Source organism: Tigriopus californicus, chromosome 9, assembly GCF_007210705.1.
Source record: "Tigriopus californicus strain San Diego chromosome 9, Tcal_SD_v2.1, whole genome shotgun sequence".
Lineage (NCBI taxonomy): Eukaryota > Metazoa > Arthropoda > Copepoda > Harpacticoida > Harpacticidae > Tigriopus > Tigriopus californicus.
The window spans coordinates 2,959,082-2,959,957 of NC_081448.1; the positions used below are offsets into that span (position 1 = coordinate 2,959,082).

At 46.1% G+C, this 876-nt stretch overlaps 1 protein-coding gene across 1 annotated transcript in view; it reads right to left on the reverse strand.

Moving 5' to 3' along the window:
* Positions 1-876, reverse strand: part of LOC131886249 (serine/threonine-protein kinase Tao-like) — a gene marked incomplete in the record, with an annotated part of 6,892 nt that overhangs the window by 2,050 nt on the left and 3,966 nt on the right. Inside the window, 1 exon segment of the mRNA XM_059234519.1 lies at positions 151-452. Within this exon segment, the coding sequence (XP_059090502.1) occupies positions 151-452 (302 nt within the window).

Sequence of the window (876 nt, forward strand, 5' to 3'; positions counted from 1 at the left end):
GGTGCAGGAGGTCCCGGGTTCAAATCCCGGCTGAGCCCACAGTTTTACTACTCGAAAAAGTCAAAAAATCAGAGGACTCGGGGGCCCCAGCACTAGTACGAACTGTCCGTAAGTATAATATCTTGTCGCTCAAACGGCCAGCTTTCTTACCTGAATCCGAGTCTGGTCGACTCGTCGTCAAATTGCTCAACCTCTCTTGCTTGTCGCTCGTGGAGTAATCGGATGCGTTCCCCGCGTTCTTGGAGGAATTGTTGCGTTTCCTCTTCCATCTTTTGCTCCAAAAGGGTCTTACGAACACAGACACGTTCCTCGAGCTCGGCTCGCTCGCGGGATCTCTGATTTTCGGCCGCGATTTTACTCTTACTCTGATACGCGGTCAGAATCTCAAGTTCACGTTGGAGACGCTCGGACAATTCGTTGGCTTCGCGCTCTTGGGATTCGTCCATCCGGATCTGTGGATGAAAGCAAATGCGAATTAATGAACAGAATACGAAGGAACAAGCAGATGAGGAGCAGGCCATGTTCAAGACCCAGAATTATTTTGAAGATCAAAGACGGGGAAAAACGCGACATGGCCAAGAATGTTTGGTAAATTGACCTTGCAAAAGATAACGGTCTCCGGAAAAGAAAATTCACGATCTACTAGAGCCAAAATGCAAAGATTGATCGTGGCGCAGGAATGACAATGAGACAAACATGAACAGCGCTGGAGATGTACGAGAGAAATAAAAGCTTCTTTTCATTTCTGCAGTTTTATCCTGATGAGCTCATTACCTTTCCTTGAAGGAGAGAGGACAGGTGAAATGGAAAGGTTTAAACTGGCGAATAAATTGAAGTTTCAAAGATTAGAAACAGCTTTGATATATGTATGCGCAT